Below are 21,809 nucleotides of genomic sequence, written 5' to 3' on the forward strand. Positions count from 1 at the left end.
CCTCGGGCATGGGTGTGTGTGTGTGTGTGTGTGTGTGTGTGTGTGTGTGTGTTTGTTTGTCCTTAGGATAATTTAGGTTAATTAGTGTGTAAGCTTAGGGACTGATGACCTTAGCAGTTAAGTCCCATAAGATTTCACACACATTTGAACATTTGATACCATTGACAGAGGGTGACAAGGAAACTGGTCCGGTTTGCATAGTCCTGGGGGCCTGATTTCCAGAGTGTGTGTTTTTTTTTTAACTTGTGAAATGATAAATTTATTCCAATTATTGCCCTTTTGAGGAAACTTATGCCACTGCAGAATAGGTTGCTAGAATAACTGGTCACTTGCTGTTCAAAAATTCTTATTTCTTGATGCATTTTGGACATCAGAAAATCTGCATGGAAAAAAATAAAACCATGCTCAAGCACGAATGACAAAGGTCACTTTAGTTAATTTACAAAAGGCATAACAAAAAATGCTTGAAGAGAAGACATAGCAAAAAGACAAGTCTTCATACAGGGTATGGAGTCACATGTATGAGCCGTCAGCCTCAGATCTCAACTAATAAAAAGACAACATTACAAAGCTTAACTTGTAGAACCTGTCACAAGATGGCATGAATGTATATGAACAGTGGCACAATATTGTGCCCACAGAAATAATGTAATGACCTGATATAGAGACCAAAGAGTGTATAATAGAAATAAAGACCTGAATATGAATCTAAAAGTATTAAGAAAACAAAAGTATATGAAACAATGCATAAATCTTACAAGGTTCAATTAGTGGTTTTGTAAAACTTAGTTGACAGGAACTGCTGTCAGAAAGTGAGGCTAAGTTAGTGCAGTTTCACCATATGTGACCACTTAAGTACATGAACAACTTCAGTATATTAGAAAAACTGTGGTGAGGAGAGGCAGCTTTATTGTGTAAGTTGTACTACACCGACTGAATATTAAATACATCAGTGAATGCATTTACAACAAACACACAACACTGCTACATTACAAAGTGCATGTGCAGTACAGTGCATGAGAACAATGAAAAAAAAAAAAGTTGACAGAAGCCAAATAACATTAAAACATTCCTAAACAAAGCATACATCTTCATAAATACTCCACAAGCCATCATACAGAGCATGGCGGAGGGTACCTTGCACCATGACTATTCGTTTCCTTTCCTGTTCCACTCATAGATGCAAGAGGGAAAATGGACTGGCTCTATGCCTCCATATGAGCCCTAATTTCTTGTATATTATCTTTATGGTCCCAACACGAAATGTACGTTGGTGGCAGTAGTACTAAGGATTATATAATACTGAAAAATGGATGGCATTCATCATTGAGAGCCTAGTCAGGTTTAATAATTGCAAGACTCAGGATGAATGTTATCCACAAGAGTAAAGAAGGTACAATAATACAATATCTTGCCCCCATGCAAGGACAGTAGGTTCTGCAAGGAACAGTTTACATGCATAACAACCAAGTGTTAGGACAATGACATGAACGAGGCTAACAGAGTTGAACAATCAATGAAGACTTTTTCAAAAAGAATTTTTTTTTTATTTATAAATTACGAACTTCCTAAAAACCTGAACACAATGTTGCTTACATAGAATAACACTTTAATGGAAAGAACAAAACCCAAACTTTCTTTAGGTGAACAGTAGCCAGTCAAAAAACACCTACATATAAAATAACGTGCTTAAACTAAAGAAGTCTGGCCGAGCCAGCCAAAGAACTGAGCATATAGCACCACTGTACTAACTCAAGTGACAACACCAGATGACAGTTCCTATCAACTAAGTTTTCTGAAGCCATTAATTGAATCCTGTTTGCTTTATCCATTGTTGTACACAATAAAAAAAAAAAAGTCCTCGAGGAGGATGCGGATAGGAGGGGCGTGGGGTCAGCACACCACTCTCCCAGTCGTTATGATGGTATTCTTGACTGAAGCAGCTACTATTCAGTCGAATAGCTCCTCAATTGGCATCATGAGGCTCAGTGCACCCCGAAAAATGGCAACAACGCATGGCGGCTGGATGGTCACTTGCACATATTAATTACAACCTCAGAAAAATTAAGATACAATTATGAAACTTCGTAGTGTTATTAATCCTTCTCCACACTGTCATCCTTTAATGCAATGCATATTTCCCAACAAGTGATTTATCTGTAGAGACCTTGAAAATCACTTTGTCATCATTCTGGAAACGCCTACCAAGCAACGGTTTCTTCATCTGAGGAAGGAAGAAATAGTCACTTTGTGCCATGTCAAGAAAACAGAAGGTATGAGGCAAAATTAGGTACCCCAAAGTAGTAGCATATGTGACTGTGTCCCACGTAGATCGAGTTGGTGCATTGTTGCGCATCAGACACATCCCCTTGAACAGCTTCCTGTGACACTTAACAAACAAATGTGTTAATACCATACAATGGTGGTTCCAAGAAATACTTAGCATCATGTTGCCTGATGATGGTTGGGTCTTTTTCTTTTCTGTCGATGGCAAATCCATGTATTTCCATCTCTTGCTTTGTTGATTTGTCTAGGGGGTCATAGTGAACAATGGTACATATCCTTTTTGATTAGGCAGCTAATGAATTATTCTGTATTTGCGTGATACAACTGCAATGTTTTAGTCATGAGACCCTACAGGTGGCAACTTTTGCAAATTTTGTGCAGGGTCCTTGACTGATTTTTGCTTTTTGCACTATCACCTCATAATATGTCATTCTTTGCGCACCAGAGCTTCTAGTTTTGGTGTGATTCCAGTTTCTTCATAGGGAGATGGTCTGCCACTTCATTGTTTGTCAGTCAGACTGGTTTTGCAACCCTGGAAGAGTCTGTACCACCTAACCACTGTGTCATATGATGATACATTGTTGTCATTCCAGCATGGATTCGAGGAGCGTTGTTCCCCTTCAAATACAGAAAACAAATTACTGCATGATATTCCAGATCATCATTTGTTTAGGCTACTTTGGTGGTGTGCTGAGGTACTCTGATATGGGGATTTCAAACTACATGACTCAAATAAACAAAATCTTTATTATTTAACTTTCTTGTACTGTTTTTTTCTCCCTCAGTTGTAAGTTACTGTCTAACCTTAATCCCCAGAACTATTTAGAACAGTCTTTCATCTGCAGTTGGAATCATTACTGAAAGTACTTATAATTGTGAAAATCCAGCCACATCTGTCTACTCATGTAATTAGATCAATTCACAAAGTAATGATCAAATTTGGATGAGTTCTAGAGTAGCAGTGAACAGTTCCATGTGTTATGTGAATGAGTTATACTGTTGTCCAGTAAATAGTGGTTTCATTGTATAAGTGTCTAAAGGAAACTAGAAAATACAAAAAATGAAGCAAGTTAAGGGGGATACAGATTTTAAAAATGAGGCTGACACAAAATATGTCACCTATATGAAAATTAAAGAGACTTTTGGATAAGAGAGAATCACCTGTATGATTATAAAGTCAGTTCTAAGCAAGGAAGGAAAATCTGGAAGGTGGAAGGAATGTAGTGAATGGCTACACCAGAAAAATTAATTTGTAGCAAGGAAAGAGAAAGTAAATAGAGATAAGATACTGTGAGAAGAATTGGGCAGAACAGTGAAAGTGTGAAATCAAAATAAGGCCAATGGGGTAGACTCATTCCCTCAGAAACCCTTGGGAGAGCAGGCCACGACAAAACTGGTCCATCTGGTATGAAGATATCTGAGACAGGTGAAATACACTCAGAATTCAAGAAGAATATAATAATTCCAAAAAAGGCATGTGCTGATGAGGGTGAATCCTAACAAACTGTCAGTTTAATAACTTATGGTTGCAAAATAGTGATACAAATTATTTACAGAAGTATAGAAAAATTGTTAGAAGCTGACTTTCTCAAAAATCAGTTTTCTTTCCAGAGATATGAAGGAATACACCAGGCAATATTCGACCCTACAACTTCTCTTAGGAGATATGTTCCAGAAAGGCAACCCTATGTTTGTGGCATCAGAAGATTGAGAAAAAGCTTTTGACAATATTGAATGGAATACACTGTGAAATTCTGAAGGTTTGAGGGGTAAAATACAGGGAGCGAAAGGTTATTTAGAGGTGATACAGAAACCGGACTGCAATTATGTGAGTGAGTGATATGAAAGGGAGCAGTCATTGAGCAAGCAGTAAAGGAAACCAAGTAGAAATTTAGAGATGGAATTCAAGTTCATGCAGAAGAAATTAAAACTTTGCTGTTGGCTGATGACAGTGTAATTCTGTCAGAGACAGCAAAGGACTTGGAAGAACAGTTGAATAGAATGGATACTGTCTGGAAAAGATTCTACTTTATGAACATCAACAAAAGTAAAACAAAGGTAATGGAATGTAGTTGAATAAAATCGAATGACGCCGAGAGAATTAGGCTGGGAAATGAGACGCTAAAGTTGTAGGTGAGTTTTGCTATTTTTGCCGCAAAATAACTTACTGATAATGGCCAAAGTAGAGAGGATATAAAATGCAAATGGTTAATAGCAAGACAAGTGTTTCTGAAAAAGAATTTGAATGTTTGGAAGTCTTTTCTCAAGGAATCTATGCAGAATGTTATCTTGTATGGATGTAAAATGTGGGTAATAAGGAGTTCAGACAATAAGAGAACAGAAACTTATGAAATGTGGCACTACAGCAGAATACTGAAGATTACATGTGTAGATTGTGTAACTAATGAGGAGGAACTGAATCAAATTGGCGAAAAAAATTATGGCACAACTTTACTAAGGGAAGTGGTTGATTGTTAGTCTGCATCCTAGGATATTGAAGAATCATCAGTTTGGTAGTGGTTAGTGGCAATGTGGGGAACAAGGGGGGGGGGGGGGGGAGGGGGTGTGTGTAGAGGTTAAATTTATGGAGATAATGTATTAAGTTGGTTCAAATAGATGTAAATTGCATTAGTTATTTGGCAAGTGAAGAGCTTTGCATAAGATAGAGTAGTTTGGAGAGCTGCTTCAAACCAGTTTTCGAATTGAACACAACAACAACAACAACAATTGTCTCCAATACTTGTCTTGTTGCTTATTGAATTCCTTAATACACTGTCCAGCCACATTAATGTGACCACCATCTACATTCGACATCAGCTTGAAGTAACTGTGATTCACAGATACCATTAGCAATGGAGGGTATATAAAGTGTGTCAGGGGGAGGGAGCGGAACACCATACAGTCATTGTCGTAACACAAGGGATGATCTTACTTTGAAAAGTGCACGATCGTTTCCAGAGGAGCCAAGTTTGTAAACTGTTCACATGCCACCGTGGAATAATGTGCATGGCTATTCAGAACCGTGACGAGGTACACCATAGGCAGTAGATGGCAGAGGTGAACGAGGGCTGCGAAGATGTGTACTGGCTACCATCGAGCAACTGACTGCCCAGAAGCACCAAACGGCTGCCAACAGTATCTCCTTAGTGACAGTTCAACGAACGTTGCATTGTACGGGCTCCTGCAGCAGGTGCCAGGTTCACGCACCCATGCTGACTGCTGCGCATTGGCAATGAAGGTTGAAATTTGAATTCCAATACCACAACGGGGCGTCCACTGAGTGGTGACAGGTGGCCTTCTCAGATGAATAAAGTGTTATGCTCCATCGGACAGATGGCCAGTGGCATTATGACATCGGATGTCTGAAACCAAACACCCTGTAACAATTGCTAGAAGGATCCATGCAAGAGGAGAGAGCGATATGATCTGGGGAATGTTATTGTACCATTCTCTATGTGATCTTGTCATTCTGGAAGGCACAATGGATCAACAGAAGACTGCATTTATCCTTGGGGACCACATCCACCCCTACGTGCAGTGAACTTTTTTCTTGACATGATGGCATCTACCAGCAGAACAATGTTACGTGGCACACAGCTTGCAGCGTATGTGAGTGGTTCGAAGAGCACCAGGATGAGTTTACTGTACTTCACTACCACCAAACTTCCTGGATTTAAACCCATTCAAGAATCCAAGGGACCACCTTGATCATGCTTTCGCATCACGGATCCTCAATGGAGAACCCTGGCGCAGCTAACGATGATGCTAGGGTTGTCATGGCTCCTCATCCCAATTGGTACCTCCCAGAACCTCATTGATTTTCCTCCTGCACATCTCACAGTGGTCTGCACTTCAAATGTTGTTATTCATGCTTTTGGCAGTTGGTCACATTAATGTGACTGGGCAGTGTATAATCATTAACAAAGGAAGTGGTATGTTCATAAACTCTTCCCTCTTTGTGTGTTGCATGAATCTCGTATGTTTTCATGAATACTTAAGAGAGAAAATTCATGAAGACAGTTTACTTTTTTTCCATTTTTCGTGACTTAGTGTTTGAGAACTACACAGTTGCTTTCAGCAATTGAGATTAGACCCATCAGAAAACGTGTACCATGTACAGACCTTTTTTATATGAAAGTCAAATCTTCGAGCTGCCAAATTAATTTTGCCAACCTTTTTTCCACCCTTTAACATTATTTGGCATTTACCAGTGGGGCCTTCACATGATTTGTATGCATGTTTGTAGTTTTGTTAGCCACACTTCTGAATATGGCAAAGAATCATCAATGTGGCCATCGCAGTTAAATTTCTACAATAAACTGTATAATTTGAAATCAGTTTATTTTCTAGTACCTATTTATGAATACTTTCATTGCTGAATTTATTTTTAAATATATAAGTGAATATAATTTTGATGTAATTAATTTGCTCTGTTTTGTTTGTAGCTCTGAGGTATTTAACTATGGATGGAGAGTACAAGGATTACGCTCTGAAACTGAAAAATAGTTTAATAAATGTTAGGTAAGGATATTGGTTTACAACTTAATTTTAAAAACTTTGTACAGTATGTAATAGAAGATACTGAGCACAGTTATGAAGACTTCCTTCCTCTTTCATTCAAGCACAGAATGTGTCAGAAATAACTCTTTGTAGCAAATAGTTTTCTTTTCCCCCATCGACTTCTTCTTGTACTTTCTTCTCATGAACTGTAGATTAAAACTGAAGAAACTGCAAAAAAGGTGGGAATTTAAGGAGATAGGACCTGGATAAACTGACAGAACCAGAGGTTGCAGAGAGTTTCAGGGAGAGCATTAGGGAACGACTGACAAGAATGGGGGAAAGAAATACAGTAGAAGAAGAATGGGTAGCTGTGAGAGATGAGATAGTGAAGGCAGCAGAGGATCAAGTAGGTAAAAAGATTAGGGCTAGTAGAAATCCTTGGGTAACAGAAGATACTTTGAATTTAATTGATGAAAGGGGAAAATATAAAAATGCAGGAAATGAAGCTGGCAAAAAGGAATATAAATGTCTCAAAAATGAGATCAACAGGAAGTGCAAAATGGCTAAGCAGGGATGGCTAGATGACAAATGTAAGGATGTAGAGTCATATATCTCTAGGGGTAAAATAGATACTGCCTGCAAGAAAATTAAGACCTTTGGACAAAAGAGAATCACTTGTATGAATGTCAAGAGCTCAGATGGAAACCCAGTTCTAAGCAAAGAAGGGAAAGCAGAAAGGAGTAAGGAGTATATAGAGAGTCTATCTATACAAGGGTGATGTACTTGACGACAATATTATGGAAATGGAAGAGGTTGTAAATGAAGATATGATACTGCGTGAAGAGTTTGACAGAGCACTGAAAGACCTAAGTCAAAACAATGCCCCGGGAGTAGACAACATTCCATTAGAACTACTGATAGCCTTGGGAGAGCCAGCCCAGACAAAACTCTACCATCTGGTGAGCAAGATGTATGAGACAGGCGAAATTCCCTCAGACTTCAAGAAGAATATAATAATTCCAATCCCAAAGAAAGTAGGTGTTGACAGATGTGAAAATTACCGAACTATCAGTTTAATAAGTCACAGCTGCAAAATACTAACACGAATTATTTACAGACGAATGGAAAAACTAGTAGAAGCCGACCTCGGGGAAGATCAGTTTGGATTCCGTAGAAATGTTGGAACATGTGAGGCAATACTGACCTTGCGACTTATCTTAGAAGCTAGATTAAGGAAGGGCAAGCCTACGTTTCTAGCATTTGTAGACTTAGAGAAAGCATTTGACAATTTTTACTGGAATACTCTCTTTCAAATTCTGACAGTGGCAGGGGTGAAATACAGGGAGCGAAAGGCTATTTACAATTTGTACAGAAACCAGATGGCAGTTATAAGAGTGGAGGGGCATGAAAGGGAAGCAGTGGTTGGGAAGGGAGTGAGACAGGGTTGTAGTCTCTCCCCGATGTTATTCAATCTCTATATTGAGCAAGCAGTAAAGGAAACAAAAGAAAATTTTGGAGTAGGAATTAAAATCCATGGAGAAGAAGTAAAAACTTTAGGATTCGCTGATGACATTGTAATTCTGTCAGAGACAGCAAAGGACCTGCAGGAGCAGCTGAACGGAATGGACAGTGTCTTGAAAGGAGGATATAAGATGAACATCAACAAAAGCAAAATGAGGATAATGGAATGTAGTCTTAATTAAGTCGAGTGATGCTGAGGGAATTATATTAGGAAATGAGAGGCTCAAAGTAGTAAAGGAGTTCTGCTATTTGGGGAGCAAAATAACTGATGATGGTCGAAGTAGAGAGGATATAAAATGTAGACTGTCAATGGCAAGGAAAGCGTTTCTGAAGAAGAGTAATTTGTTAACATCGAGTATAGATTTAAGTGTCAGGAAGTCGTATCTGAAAGAATTTGTATGGAGTGTAGCCATGTATGGAACTGAAACATGGACGATAATGGTTTGGACAGGAAGAGAATAGAAGCTTTCGGAATGTGGTGATACAGAGGAATGCTGAAGATTAGATGGGTAGATCACATAACTAATGAGGAGGTATTGAATAGAATTGGAGAGGAGAGGAGTTTGTGGCACAACTTGACTAGAAGAAGGGATCGGTTGGTAGGACATGTTCTGAGGCATCATGGGTTGACCAACATAGTATTGGAGGGCAGCGTGGAGGGTAAAAATTGTAGAGGGAGACCAAGAGATGAATACACTAAGCAGATTCAATATGATGTAGGTTGCAGTAGGTAGTGGGAGATGAAGAAGCTTGGACAGGATAGAGTAGCATGGAGAGCTGCATCAAACCAGTCTTTGGACTGAAGACCACCACCACCACAACAACAACAACAACAACAACTATGTGTAGATGGTATCTATTCTTTCGGACGTGTCCAAAAGAACAGATACCATTGGTGACTATACAGCTCTCTTAGAATGAAATGATAATTAAATCAAGACCTTAAGCCATCAACAGGCATTGATGTACATAAAAGAGGACAGTTGAAAATGGGTGTCCTGACTGGGACTCAAACCCGAGATCTCCTGCTTACACTACATTCGTAGTGTCCCTGCCCATTATACTCATCACTCGTGGCAGACAATCTTACTGAGTCCCATAAGAGGTCGGGCAATGTGTGTTCATCCAGCAATGAAGGAGGAGATCAGTGGCCGGTGACATCTCTGAAAGAACAGATACCATCTTCATACAGTTAAGGCTAACCGGCCGTTGACCTCCTCCTCCTGTGATGGATGCACATGCATTGCTCAATCAATGGGACTCGGGAAGATTGTCTGCCATGAGTAATGAGTGTAATGGGCAGGGGCACTACGAATGTAGTGTGTGGACATTAAGTTGGGAATGTGGGTCTCACGGAGAGCATGCAAGGGATAAAGCCTTGCAGTCGCACTATCCTCTGTGCCCTTGGTGGCTGAGATGGATAGAACGCTTGCCATGTAAGCAGGAGATCCCGGGTTCGAGTCCCAGTCAGGGCACCCAGTTTCAACTATCCCCGTTGATGTAAATCAATGCCTGCCAACAGCTTCCGGTCTTGATTTAATTATCATTTCACAACAACTTTCTTCTTCAGAAGTTATTCTGTATAACATGTCTGACCATTTTCTCTTTCAGATACACTTACGAGACTTCTTGTTAAAACATTAATGTACAAAGAAAAACAGTTTTTGCAAGAAAATACACATAATAAAATAACATAAATTAAAAATGCAGTCATACACATGATCAAGAGTGTGTCACCATTAGAGAAATAGCACACTCTGAAGGTTCAGAATCAAAAATAAATATAAGTGGACAAATACCAGTAATGTTTCCAGGGTGGGCGCACGTCTTCAAAATCTGTTTCCAGTCTAGTGCAGAAGTTTTGCTGGGAAAGCTTCACACATCATCCATACAGTCCCAATCTCTCCCCATGTGATTTCCACATGTTTTGGTGCTCTGAAAAAAGACATTCATGGCCATTGATGTGCTTCAGATGAAAAGGTTCAAACCCTTGTATGATTGTTGTTCCATAGACAAGCAACTTTTCATGAAGGCACTGACCGCCTTGTCTCTCAGCAGAATAAATGTATTTATAGTTATGGTGATTACTTTTGAAATGATAAACAGCTTACTTACTTTTCCCAGCTACCTCATTTGACAGAATTTAGAGGCCATGATTCTAAAAATTAGTTTATGACCACACAAAAGACATTTATTGCTGAATATCAGTACAGCAAAAATATCCGCATCATAATGTTTCCATACATGTACTGAAATGATTGTTTTTAGTGTATGCTATCAAATATTCTCCAGAAATCAATAAGCACAAAACATCTGTGTTGTTTAATTCAATAATTTTAAATAAATCCATCTGCTGAGGAAGATGCTATCCTCAGAAACAAATAGTAAGCATAAATAAAGGGACTGGTTATGGGCAGTTTTTTCTGGTTGACATTCACAACTGTCATGGTAAGAACTAACCTAAAAAAAAAAGTGTTCATGGAAACTGGTAGTAGTTCTGTCTGAAGCAACATTAAAGAGGAAGTTGTTAATGAAACTAATGTCATGAAGTAAAATGAGGACAGCTAACTATGCATCTGTTTAGGTGATTGATAAGTTTTCATCTAGTTCATGAGTTTTTGATGTGTGGAAAGTGCATATTCTCATTACCCCAGACTACCGTATTTATTCGAATCTAAGGCGCACTCGAATCTTAAGCCACACCTGAAAAAAGAGACTCGAATCTAAGCCGCACCTGAAATCCGAGATTCGAAATTCAAGGGGAGGGAAAAGTTTATGGCTGCACCTCCAAATCGAAACAAAGTTGGTCCTTTGTAATATGAGACACAATTTAGGTCAAATGAATGATGACACAGCTACAGTAGTTTGGTTCGAGTCGTAAGCTTAGCAGTTAAGCTTTACCAGGTAGCCATTGCTATGCTTCAGGCGCTCCGTCCGTATTTATACGGGTACCCTTCCTCTTTCACGTGCTTCGTCTCGTTTGAATTCATTACTTATTTTTCTTTGATCTGATATGTGTCGTTCTCTTTGTTATCGGTGTTTACGTCACTCTAAGCTGAAAATGCCTTATTGTACTGTGTCATCCATTGTTTGTCGCATTCTGATGATGAGTGTTTACGACCTGTCGCCGCTCGCGGCATGGCTTGCTTTAGGGCGCGCTACCGCCGCTTACAATTAAAAGAAAAAAAAGAGAGAGAGAGAGAGAGAAAGAGAGAGAGGAATCGTCTCATTAGCGAAACAATGGCAAGAGACTGCTATTTGTTGTTACTTACACTGCTGGTTTCTTTGATAATGATCAACAAGAACAAAATAATAGACTGCGTATGATAGAAGATGTTCTGAGCGAGAGTTTAGCAAAAACTTTTCTCAATTTGAAAATCTTTGCAGGCGTCTCTTTAGTACATTACATTCTGCACAGAAATTAGAGTCATCTTAGATTTAAAAATCTAGTCGATTGCCGTGCTTCATTTCTGACTGTATCACTATTAGGCATAAGAATAATACGAATATAAACATGACATGATATGTATATTCTTCCGCATTTGCTGTTATCTCACTCTAGTTTCGTAGTTTATTAGGCAGACAGGATTTAAACGAGATAGCAGCAAACATGAAACAATACATGGCAAAATGTTTATATTTGTTTTATTCTTACGGTGAAGAGAATACTGCATATGATTCACAATTCATAAAAGTTCCTGTTAGCAACCATCTCTTCTCACAGGTAGGAAAAAATTCAGACCGTAGAGTTGGCCATTTTGATTGACAAGCATCCCAAACAGTCTTGCCAGTGGATTTTCGTAGTACATTCAAATGCTGCTACATTCGAAGATGAACAATACGGAATTTGTATTTACTTCATTGGATAATGTATGAAAATGCAGTGGTCGAAACTCGGGGTGGACAGGTCGAAACTCGAGGCGGAGAATAAAGCTCGTCTTCCATTTTTTTTATTTTTTTTATTTTTTTATTTTTTATTTATTTATATTTTTTTTTTTATTTATTTACTGACGCAGAGGTTTTGGCGCCAGTATTTATCTTTGTGCCTGCAAAGCATGCCTGTGTAGCGCTACATATATTCGAAGGCAGAAGTTTGTTGTGGCGGCACCTACCAACATTTTTCAGAACTTCAGCTTGCTTTGCACTCGATTCTAAGCCACAGGCAGTTTATTTGGATTACAAAAACTGCAAAAAAGTGCGGCTTAGATTCGAGTAAATACGGTAAACTGAGTCAAGTAAGATTATAGTAAAAGCTTTTATGTAATTAACCTCTCCTTACAATTGATGGTTTGTTTTCATAATGTATTGATTAAGAATCTCTGAAAAAGCTCTATATATAACTACATTAATGATTCTGTTATTATTTCCAGAGCTATTATAAACCATTTTCAACCAAAAATTGAATCATGGTTGGCTAGTCAGGGTCTCTCAACACCATCTGAAGAACAGGTGAGCAAATGAGGAATCAAGTTTACCGTTTTGAATAACACTAGTGACAAGAGCCACTAATGCTTTTTGGTGGCACACATTACATGTCTTAAAAAAATGTCATACACAATAGTAGTGCAGTTATATCAAATTTTAAAATATCAATTGTCTCATTTTTTTGTGATTTTTCTTCCAGATTTTGGAAGTCGTGCGCAAAAATTATGACAGTCTGACACTGAAACTTCAAGACAGCCTTGACCAGTATGAACGATATTCAGAGAAACCAAAACATGCTGCCTTTTTCACTTCCATGGTAAGAAAATGTTAGGTTAAGCCTGTATGCCAACCTATGGAAAATCTCAAATTACGTTCTGAAGGCGCCTTTTCCACATACCAAACTGCACAGGCAGTCTCCTGGCTGTGGAAACACAGGCTGGAAAATAGCACTTATACTCAAAATGTTCATCTCTTCATTAACTTTAGGATGTTCTGCCAGATTTCCTTCTGTATTCAGTGATGTGGAAGTGTTCTATGTATTAAGTGTTTTATCATTGTCTCTGTTCTACATATGCATATGATGTTCTAGTCACTACCCCATACATCCTCTGGTCCAAGCCAGTCAGTCACTTAAGTTGTCAGCCCAGCATTGAGTGCCGATTTCAAACCATTCCTGCTCTTCCTCGCTCATGACAGTACACAGCATGTTTCATCTTCATTAGCAGCACTAGAGTGGTCTGACAATGCTTCAGTACTAACAAATTCATTGTGGTTCTAATGCCCATCTTAACCCTAAATAATAGTCACAGTTGAGGATGTAGGAGAGAAGCGGGGTGGGGTGGGGGGGGGGGGGGGGGGGGAGGAGGTTAGACTGACTTTTCCTGGTTCATATACACACTCTCTGCCTCAGAAATATTTTTGAATGACAAATGAAATGTAACAGATAACAGTATCCTCCTTTGATTATAAAGGTTAAGGGAACCACACCCTGGCTATCTAACCCATGTTAATTTGGGCACGTATTTGACCTATTTCTGAAAAAGACTATTTGATGCAGGACCTTAATATTTTTTCTGTATGTTACATGATGGTAATAGAGTCAACTGTACTAAAATCTACTCTATCCATTTTATAGTTTTAAAGAAATACTTTTTTAAATTTATTAACAAAAAATATTAAGTTTTTTCTACAGAAAATATTTTTTTGTGAACTTCCTAATGGGGGAATATTAATGAATGTAGTACCAGAGGTGGCTTTTTATGTTATGCAGAGTCTCTGAAAATTTCATTCCTTTTTCTATGATACTTTCTGATATAATGGGGCATATGTACTGAAAATTTTAATTTGTGAGAAATTGACTTTAAAGAAAAAACTTTTGAAATTTGTTACTTACAGTTAATTAAAACTGTCCTGTTGCATATGATAGCCCTTCTTTGGCCTCTAGCATGTCTTTCAGCTTCTTTTTCACCTTCCTGGATGTTTGTCTTGCTTTCTTGGCCATATTAGATGCAGAGCTGTCAGCATCGGCTATCCTCATTTTATCGTAATGTTGCAGCCCAGTGATCATATTTTCACCAGGATTAATTCCCAGCTTTTTCAGTACCCAACACTTTCCAATATTACCACAATTGAATGTAATAACAGCATAATGAACTCCTAGTTTCATTGTATGCATGCCTACAAAAACAGTTTTAGGAAGGCAGTTCCAAATTATGCTGTTGAAACATTCATTTGGGTTCTGTGTCTGCCCATGAAGACATTTCCTTAGGAGGTCAGGATGAGCCAAGTCTCTGAAAATAGGTTTAATTGCTGTAATAGCAGCAGCAGGAAGAGAATGCTGGTGAGAATAAGATTCTTCAGTTGCCCTATTGCGTTCGCACCACGAATTTTCTCCTGATGGACACAATCCATGACATGGCTTATCACCAGTAGAGGACTTATGGAAGGATATGGCCCAAACATCTCTCTTCATTGCCTCCAGATTTTCTTTATTTCTCCTAGTTGCCTGCCCATAGTATACCTGCAAGTTTTCTATTTCAGTTTTAGTTAACCGACCCTGTCCGTTCAACAATTTTCCATCTTCTAATTTTGTTCCTCTCATATAAACAGTTAGTTTTCTCAGCCTTGTTCCCAAACGTTTTTGAACATGGCCTACACATTCTATTTTGCTAATAATGGCATCTCCATATGGCTTAGAGTTCACCACATTGTTGTATGCCTTACTGTCACCATCGCCCAAATATTTGATGTACCGTACGCCTCTTGTTTCTACGGAGTGATGAAATATTTGTTGTACTCCATTAACTTCCATACCACCACTTGTTCCTCTAAAATTAGCCACACAGTTGTGTTCTTTATGTTCATTGACTTTACAACATTTGCAATATTTAGACATTATCTCCACATCTAACACTTTACTGATGTCTACACTTGTGGCAGTCACTACTCCATTCAGAGAAGTATGTCCTCTTTTCTGCCAACTTCCACCAAGTGCAACTGCAATATCCGAACATCCATCATTTTCTTCCACTGCTTTCCTAGCAGCCAGTTTCATGGTTTCCTCACTGACTGCACATACAGCTTTCTCTAATATTGCTGTTCAAATTTATTTGCTGGTTGATGTAAGTTCATCACTGAACAAAATGTTCTCCCTGCAGCCATGCCGTTGCTAATGGATCATAAGGCGTAAACTAGTCTAGTATTGACTTCATAAGAGCCAATTGCATCTGGTTTTGAAGAATTTATAAATGAAATCACAGCTGAGCATTTAGTGCAAATTAAATCCAAAGCAGTTGCTAGGCCTTTTCTCCCACTGGCACTCTCACAAATTTTCACACTCTATGACTCACCACACTGTCTACATTGTACAAATTTAGAAATTTCCTCTGATAAGATTCTCAAATTTATAATAATGTTACTGCACCCCTTGTCACTTACGGTAAATTCATTGTAACTCTCCTGAAATGGTGAGAGCTTCTTTGATGATGCACTTGTTGAAGAATTACAATTAGAAACATAGTTGCCAGGCGACATAACCTGTTGTACAGAAAGCTTTCTAAACTAGTTTCCTCTAAATTGCCGTTTCATGAAAATGCCTGCAAATGTAATATAACAACTACTCGCAATCACACTTGATCAAAACTAACCGCATGTTTGAAAGCCTGTTGTTTACAAACAGCAGACACAAAAGAGTAGTGACCATTGCATTCCAAGGATAGCCAACACACTCGGGAGTTAAAAAAAAATCCCAAACGTGGAATGTAGGGGATATAAAGATCTAAAATATTTGCAGAAAAGTGGGAGACAGAAAAGTGGGGGTGGCACATAAACACACGTGGTAGAAAATTGCTTTTAAATGTTCAAAATATTTTTTTTTTTTTCAGCAAAATACTTTTCGGAGTACTTAAATAAAACCTTAACATATCAAAATATGATGAAAACCGAAAATCGATTTTTTTCGACCTGAACCACAGCGTGGTCCCCTTAATTGTAACTTCAGCAGTGACAACTAATGTTGTAAACCTAACATAGGTAAAAGATGCTCTCTCTCTCTGTATTTGTGCCAAGCATGCCTAAGTGGCACTTTAGAGATGTCTAATACTATTTTGAATGTGGACAGAAGTCATTTGATACCATAGCTGCTAAAGAGGTCCATAATAATTTTGCATTTACTGGAGTGCAAGAGAGATTTTATACCAGCTGTTTTTATATCAGCATTTTCTAATATAAATGGCAATCAAATGAAAACAGAACACCCCCCCCCCCCCCCAAAGGACCATGGAATGGTTCTACTGTAAAATAATCACATGCATTAAGACATGTATCCCACTGGGAAATGAGATTGTCAATCCCTGTTTTGTAGAATGTGTTCGGCCACTGATGGATGTACAACCGCACCTACTGTTACACATGCTCATCCGACTGAAACTGACATCCACACATGACACTATTCATGTCACTGAAGATGTGGAAATCACAAGGTGAACGATTAAGGATGTATGGAAGATGTTGCAGTGTTTCTTAACCAAATTGCTGCTGCATAGCCTTCATCTGATTGGCCATGTGGGGGCAAGCATTGTTATGCAACTTACCGGAACTTGTTTGAACAGCTTTGGATTTCTTTGGTTTGTTGGCATTGCCATGTGTCCCCAGGCTCTAAATGGTGGCACCATGTGAAGTCATGATGGCCTCCTCCTTCAACTGCAAGGTTGGTCTGCTTGTCGAATTTCTCAAATATGAAGCCACTATCAGTGGGCAGCACTATGAAGACACTTCACAGAAACAGTGACATTGCAGGAATGCTGTCAGACTGAATTGCACAGGAATGCTGTCAGACTGAATTGTCCTGCTCCACAGTGACACTCACTACCACACTGCCTATCGGACAAAGGCTACACTTCATAGAGTTGGTTGGGAAACACTGCAATGTCCCCCATATAGCCCAGATCTTTCACTGTGTGATTTTCACATCTTTGAAAAAAAAGCATTAGTGGACATCGGTTCCAGTGGGGCAAGGAAGAGCATTAGCAGGTGCAGTTGTGGATCAGTCAGCATTCGACTGCATTCTTCGGAACAGGAACATTGATCATCTGTTGGTAAATGCCCTAACACTTGTGGCGATTACTTTTGAATGGAACCATTCCATGCTCCCTTTGTGGTGGGTGTTCAGTTTTCATTTTACTCCCCTTCATATTTAGAATGAGTTTCACAAAGATGTCTAACCAGAATAACTACTCTTCGTAACCAATAGCTATACAGAAGAGCTTTTGTGAAATTTAGAAAGGAGGGGATAAGTACTGTCAGAATTGAAGCTGTGAGTATGAGTCATAAGTTGTACCTGGCTAACTTAATTGGGAAGATCATTGCCTGTGGAAGAGAAAGTTCCAGTTCAAGCCATTATTTTTACCTGCCATGAAGTTTCATATTGTATATTATTGTTACATAGCACTCTGTCTCTACTCCAACCTGCTAAAGTGCCCTTCTAATAATATGGCACATAAACCCAACAGCTAAATGACTTTGAACATCCAGGAGAAACATTTCCATCTACAGAAGAAGAAGATGTACAATTCTACATGGTACTAGTGCACATAGAAATAAAGGGAATGGAATTTGCTAATCCAGCAGCTAAAGAAACTCACAACTAGCATTTTTTATAGTACAGAATGCTGCCCTGTGACAGGCCACAGTCTCACTACTGAGTAGCAGGGCAGTCATCAGTGAGAGGACTGTTAGTTGAGAAAGAAGGAAAACAAGGTGTTACCATTGCAAGTCTGTCACACAACTTTGGCATGCTCCATTTTAGCTTGCAACATACAAATTTGAAAGGTCCACTTTAATAACAAACAGGTCTTCATTAGGATCTTCTAGGAATGTTACACTGTTCATTTCTCATTTATCTGACAGATGTCCCATCATATTCCAGATGCTAGTAAATCTGTCAAATTTAGCATGTATCTGTTGTCAGTTTGCTTCTATTTCTACATTTGTTTGATTGTAGTTTCATTCTATATTATTATTATATCAGTGAAAGATTACTTGTAATAAGTAAAACATGAAGAGGTCTGGAATATATCTGTAGCATTTATATGGCGAAGAAAGGTGTTGGCAGAATAAGTGAAATAAAGTATATCAAATTGGGAGCAAAAACCAAATAAAAAGGCAGAATACAGTATTTATAGATGCCAAATAATAATAGTTAACTAAAACAATCAAGCAGTAATTTGAGTAAAACATCACAGCATGTATTTCCCACATGGACAATTCAGAAAAGCGGGTGTTGGTAGGAAGAATCCCAATGGCATAGGCTGCGAAGCAGTCACTGAAGTGAGGCGAATAATGCTGGGCAGCATGTTTAACAATGGGTGATCCAACTGTCTCTTCCCCACAGTTTGGTAGTGGCCATTCTTGCAGACAGACAGCTTGTCAGTTGTTATGCCCACATAGAAAGCAATACAGTGGTTGCAGCTTAGTTTATAGATCACATTTCTGCTTTCACTGGCAGTGGGTTAGGAGACGCCTGTGACGGGACTGGGGTAGTTGGTGGTGGGAGGATGTATGGGACAGGTGTTGCACTAGATTTATAGCAGGAATGTGAGGGAAGGAAAAAAAGTGTGGCATAGATCAGAGAGAGTTTTCTACAACAAAGGAGAACATTGACCTGATTGTTGTGCAGTTAATTTTCTAGAGACTCCATCAGTAAGGTAGAAGAGTCAGGAAAAAGACAGTGGACGTACTGATACGGTAATATGAGTACATAATTTTATGGCAAATAAGGATTGTGTAGATTCAGTTGGTGTTTGTAGAAAAAGATGTATTTGAACACTACAAGAAAGTTCTTAGGAATGTATGAAGACGTCAATTAGCAATTTGTTTGAAAATAGAGTAAATAGTACAGCTCAAGTATTTTGCAGTAATTTGAATGTAGGTGTTTGTAGTACACAGTACCAGTGTAGTAGAACTCAAGCAAATGATGTAGTTGTCCTCCCCCTCAAAAGAAAAGAAAAGAAAAGAAAAGAAAAGAAAACTAAACAAAAACACCTATCACTGCCGCCACCAGATTCCCATCCTCCCCCCCTTTCAACAACCATTATAATCTTGTAATATTTTATTTTTAGGTTGCTGATAAGTAATTGTAATAAGGCAGAAGTTGGTTCAGTAAGAAAAAGAACAACAGAACAACTGCAAATTAACAAAGTGTAGACTTAAAGGGCATAAAAAAAGTTGAGATTTTTTCCTGAAATTAAACTTAAATGTGATAGGCATAGATTACTACCTAAAGCAACATATGAAAATTTGTGGTGGACTGGGAGTCAAACTCAGATTCCCACCTCATCACTTAGGCTGTCTGAGCATCCTCCCCAGACTGACCCAAACTTCCACATGTCTCACACCTACCTATTCTTCCTCATAGATTGGTAATTAATTTTAATTTCTACAACACTTTTACCGTGTACCTGTAATTCGGTCAGAAATTTAAACCACTGAGAATGTGAACAGAGAAAAAATTTAATTTGTAGAAATTTTCTGAATTTCCACCCATAAATTAGTGCGCCGTATGTTTGTGCTTAATTCACTCATGTGGTAGAGCTGGCTTTGGCAAGTCAGGTTATTATTTCATCAAATTACCATCCATCAGGAATGTGGAATTCACCCAATGACTGTGACCTGAGTTTCAAAATGATGGAAAGCAGCAGTCAGTCATTTCCTTTCTGGCTTTATGAAAGAAAATCCAGATTGCGACCGGTAACTAGCCATTATCAATGCCTATTTTGTCAAGCCCTGTTGTTTGGACTCCTGTAACAGTTCATTCAAGACTCAATGAATGAACTCCGACAGGAGCGTGAACAACAGGGTTTGACATACTAGGGTATTGATAATGGCTAGTTACTAGCCAAAATATGGATTTGCTTTAATGAAGCCAGAAAGGAAGTGACTGACTGCTGCTCTCCATAATTTTGAAAGGTTATTATTTATTTGCAGTTGGAAGGCTTGTACAGAATGCAAAGCATTGGGGAACACTCAGATTAATGTAACTGCTACTGCTAGCATAAAACTTGTAGGTCAACCTGTTGTGATTGCAGTTTTGTATCAGTAGCATGTGATGCCAGTGTTATAAATTTTTATGTTCTTTCTTTTACAGGTTCGAAGTGTAGTAAATGATACTCGACAGAATATAGATTTTGCATCCATGGATTCACAGCTTATTCTACAGGAGTTTTCATCAATTTCCTAAGATGGATATTTTTTCTATGGAGTACTTTTCCAAAAACAAAAACTGTAAAAATCGTGTATGAAAGCGATTACTTTGCATGTTTCAGCCTGAAATACATGTTGTTAATTTGTTAAAACAATTTTATAGTGAATTGTGAGACATAAGTAATGACCATCAGACAAAGACTGATAAAATTTGTAAAAAAAGAAAAACATATCATGTTGTTGTATTATTAGAAGTGTTACTGCTTTGCTGACAATTACACTTCCTCATTTTCATAATGAGTTTTATTGTGAAACATGTTCTATAACTTTTTGAAATAATGTAATATGATGATAACTATTTTGAAAAATTGGTTTGAATAGTTCTTCGTAATTCCATTTGTCAATCATACTTGGCTTTGTTAGTGTAACAATATGTTGTTCTAAACGTGATTCGCATGTGTACGGTTAAGTGTGTATGTACTCTATTGCGTCTGTAAGGTGGAGGTTTCTGAAATTAGAAGTGAGACTGACTCCAACATTGCAGTCAAAACATCCAGAGGGACCAACGGAATCAACATAATCCTCAAAATATGTTGTAGTAAGTATTAACAACAATATTAAAAAGATAGATTGCTTCTTATCACCAAAGAGAAAGTTGTAAGTCACAGAAAATCACAGTCAAAAAGAATGCTGGAAGTATTTCAACTTTCAGGCAAAGTGTTTCAGAAGTAGAAACCTCACACAATTCACACAACTCACATACACGGCCACTTCCCTGGGCACTAAGGCCTGACTGTGTCTGATGCGAGGAGCAATCTAGTTAGGGTGGGTAATGGAGATAAGGGAGGCTTGGGGTGGGGAGGAGGATGGATAGCAGGGTAAGGGTGGGCGAAGGTGCTAGTGCTGCCTGTGGGAGTGTCCAGCAAATGATAAGTAGGTATTCATATTACTAGGATTCAACTTGGATATATTTCATAAATAATCAAAGTTATTGGGAAGAGGAATGAGTTCATTGATGCAGTTTGCTGTGAGTAGTTGTCAATGTTTCTATGAAGCAGATGTAACTTTGAACTTAAATGGCTACATGATCTCAAAACAGGAAGGACTGAGTTTCTCAGAATGGTGAAGGAAATTTAGAAACAGATGAAATTGCATGTAAGCATGCCGTGTACAGATAATGTACTGGTATGAGAGAGATTTGTGGCAGTTTCTAATATAAACATTGAAGGCAGGAACCAATTTAGAACCAGATATTGCAGAGATGGCTGTATGGGCTAATATAATTTACACATTGATTCACAGTTTTTGGTGTGCAGTTACTTTTTTATTGCAATTGTACAGTAACAGAGGGCCTATAAAATACTACTAGCGAGCAGTTT

General features: G+C 38.4%; 1 protein-coding gene across 3 annotated transcripts in view; it reads left to right on the forward strand.

The window, feature by feature from the left end:
• The window catches only part of LOC126481394 (armadillo-like helical domain-containing protein 3), a 110,541-nt gene extending 89,814 nt beyond the window's left edge, over positions 1-20,727 (forward strand). For all 3 annotated transcript variants that reach the window (XM_050105122.1, XM_050105124.1, XM_050105123.1), the window contains exons 13-16: positions 6,732-6,807; positions 12,678-12,756; positions 12,932-13,048; positions 20,375-20,727. In XM_050105122.1, coding sequence (XP_049961079.1) covers positions 6,732-6,807; positions 12,678-12,756; positions 12,932-13,048; positions 20,375-20,467 — 365 coding nt within the window. In that variant the 3' untranslated portion in view covers positions 20,468-20,727. The remainder of the gene's footprint in view (positions 1-6,731; positions 6,808-12,677; positions 12,757-12,931; positions 13,049-20,374) is intronic.
• Positions 20,728-21,809: the final 1,082 nt, after the last annotated feature.

Source organism: Schistocerca serialis, chromosome 5 (genome assembly GCF_023864345.2).
Source record: "Schistocerca serialis cubense isolate TAMUIC-IGC-003099 chromosome 5, iqSchSeri2.2, whole genome shotgun sequence".
NCBI classification, from domain to species: domain Eukaryota; kingdom Metazoa; phylum Arthropoda; class Insecta; order Orthoptera; family Acrididae; genus Schistocerca; species Schistocerca serialis.